Source organism: Salvelinus sp. IW2-2015, unplaced genomic scaffold (assembly GCF_002910315.2).
Source record: "Salvelinus sp. IW2-2015 unplaced genomic scaffold, ASM291031v2 Un_scaffold762, whole genome shotgun sequence".
Taxonomy (NCBI): Eukaryota; Metazoa; Chordata; class Actinopteri; order Salmoniformes; family Salmonidae; genus Salvelinus; species Salvelinus sp. IW2-2015.
The window spans coordinates 470,868-473,505 of record NW_019942606.1 but is presented as its reverse complement, the minus strand read 5'-3'; the positions used below and the strand labels follow the sequence as shown (position 1 = coordinate 473,505).

Below are 2,638 nucleotides of genomic sequence, written 5' to 3'. Positions count from 1 at the left end.
GCATCCAAGCCAGTCTGCTTGAGCCAGGACTCTGACGCCGGAGCGTTGGGTCAGATCGACACAGTGCACACTGGGAGAGGTAGCCAGCAGAGAGAGCAGGAGGTCAGGCTGTTCTCTACACTGTGTGTCTGCTCTCTCCTGGCCTCTCCTCCCTTCATGCCCTTCCTCACTGAGGAGCTGTGCAGAGGCTCTACCTTCTCAGGGGAGAGGGTGGTGATAGCGCCGTGGCTAGCTTGTGTCTACACCATACCCCAGTCTTCACAAACTGGTAGAGAGTAGATAGGGGGTAAAGGGGGGTCCTAGTCAGTTGCACAACTGAAATGTGGGTAGTAAAAACTCGAGCAAAAAAAAAGAAACGTCCTCTCTCTGTCAAACTGTGTTTATTTTCAGCATGTGGTAATATTTGTATGACATAATAAGATTCAACAACTGACGACAGAACTGAACAAAGTTCCACAGACATGTAACTAACAGAAATGGAATAATGGGTCCCTGATCAAAGGGGGGTCAAAATCAAAAGTAACAGTCAGTATCTGGTGTGGCCACCAGCTGCATTAAGTACTGCAGTGCATCTCCCCTCATTGGACTGCACCGAATTTGCCAGTTCTTGCTGTGAGAAATTACCCACTCTTACCAAGGCACCTGCAATTTCCCGGACATTTCTGGGGGGAATTGCCCAGCCTCACCCTTGATCCAACAGGTCCCAGACGTGCTCAATGGGATCAAGATCCGGGCTCTTTGCTGGCCATGGCAGAACACCTACATTCTGTCTTGCAGGAAATCACGCATAGAACGAGCAGTATGCTGGCTGGCATTGTCATGCTGGAGGTCATGTCGGATGAGCCTGCAGGAAGGGTACCAAATGAGGGAGGAGGCATGGTCTTCCCTGTAACGCACAGCGTTGAGATTGCCTGCAATGAACAACAAGCTCAGTCCGATTGTGCTGTGACACACCGCCCCAGACAATGACGGACCCTCCACCTCCAAATCGATCCCGCTCCGGAGTGCAGGCCTCGGTGTAACTCTCATTCCTTCGACGATAAACGCGAATCCGACCATCACTCCAGGTGCGACAAAAACCGCGACTCGTCAGAGAAGAGCACTTTTTGTAAGTCCTGTCTGGTCCTGCGACGGTGGATTTTACCCATAGGCGACGTTGTTGCCGTGATGTCTGGTGAGGACCTGCCTTACAACAGGACCTGCCTACAAGCCCTCAGTCCAGCCTCTCTCAGCCTATTGTGGACAGTCTGGCACTGATGGATGGATGGTGCGTTCCTGGTGTAACTCGGGTAGTTGTCATCCTTTACCTGTCCCGCAGATGTGATGTTCGGATGTACCGATCCTGTGCAGGTGTTGTTACACGTGGTCTGCAACTGTGAGGACGATCAGCTGTCCGTCCTGTTCCCTGTAGCGCTGTCTTAGGCGTCCCACAGTACGGACATTGCAATTTATAAAACTAAGGCATGTTCACGCAGATGAGCAGGGACCCTGGGCACTTTCTTTTGGTGGTTTTCAGAGTCAGTAGAAAGGCCTCTTTGGTGTCCTAAGTGAGAGAGAGAGAGACCAAGAGAGAGAGAGAGACCAAGAGAGAGAGAGAGAGAGAGAGAGAGCAAGTTAAATAGAAAGACTTGTAGAGATCGGGGGAAGACACAGTTAGAGAGAAGACAGAGCGTTTCTCTTCAGTCCTTGATGTCCGTTACTAAACTACAGTCCATGACAGATTCTCCTCACCAGGTAGATGTCACACAGGCTGTGCAGCCAGAAGGAGTGCAGGGCAGCAGTAACAGAGTGGAGTTCATATCTCTCAAAGCCCTGCTCACACTGGAGCACAGTGCTATAGAGCCTAGAACAAACCCACTGGTCCATACTGTTCAGAGGAGAGGTCTGGACAGAAAGAGAGAGAGAGAGGAAGGGAGAGAAAGAGAGAGAGGGAAAGAGACCGAGAGAGGGAGGGAGAGAGAGTCATATTTACAATATATATTTCCAGCTATTACCAGATTTCCATCCCACCTTTTTATGCCAGTAAAAATGTCTGATAGAAAATGTCACAACAGGCCTGATGGAAACAGAACATTTGTCAGTGAACTTTCCAAATGTCAACAAAACAAAATACGCTAACCAACGTGGGATCTTTTTGCATCTATAAAATGAAAGAAATGGCGGGGGAAATTCCTTTATGCGTAAATATTGATATCATAACCATCACATCAAAGTAAACGTGTAGTCACACGATGATATGTTGTGTGGMCCTCCCACTACGACTCGGGAAAACATGCAGTTTACTAGGCTACAGATGAAATTAGTTAGGATGATTCGATGCTTGCCTGCCTTTTGACAATAAAAGTCATCTTTCTCTTTTGTCCATAATAATGTCATCATGTAGGTAGCCTGTATCTGTGAGCTGTTGGCTAGAGAGCACGTACCAAGACCAGAGTGGGCAATTTGTTTTGGAACAAAATGATCAGAAGGGTTATAAATGAGATGGAAAGACATTTAACTTGTATTTTTTTATTCGTTACATGGGAATCTAAGGTATTTGTATATGCTCTACGTCATCACAGCCTGTTATCTGGGAATGGGAACATCTCTGCTCTACGTCATCACAGCCTGTTATCTGGGAATGGGAACATCTCTGCTC

The 2,638-nt window shown here is 47.9% G+C and overlaps 1 protein-coding gene across 1 annotated transcript in view; it reads right to left on the bottom strand.

The window, feature by feature from the left end:
* vars2 (valyl-tRNA synthetase 2, mitochondrial) overlaps nt 1-2,638 on the bottom strand; it is a 32,617-nt gene that overhangs the window by 4,227 nt on the left and 25,752 nt on the right. The window contains 2 exon segments of the mRNA XM_070438315.1: nt 37-70; nt 1,709-1,884. Coding sequence (XP_070294416.1) covers nt 37-70; nt 1,709-1,884 — 210 coding nt within the window.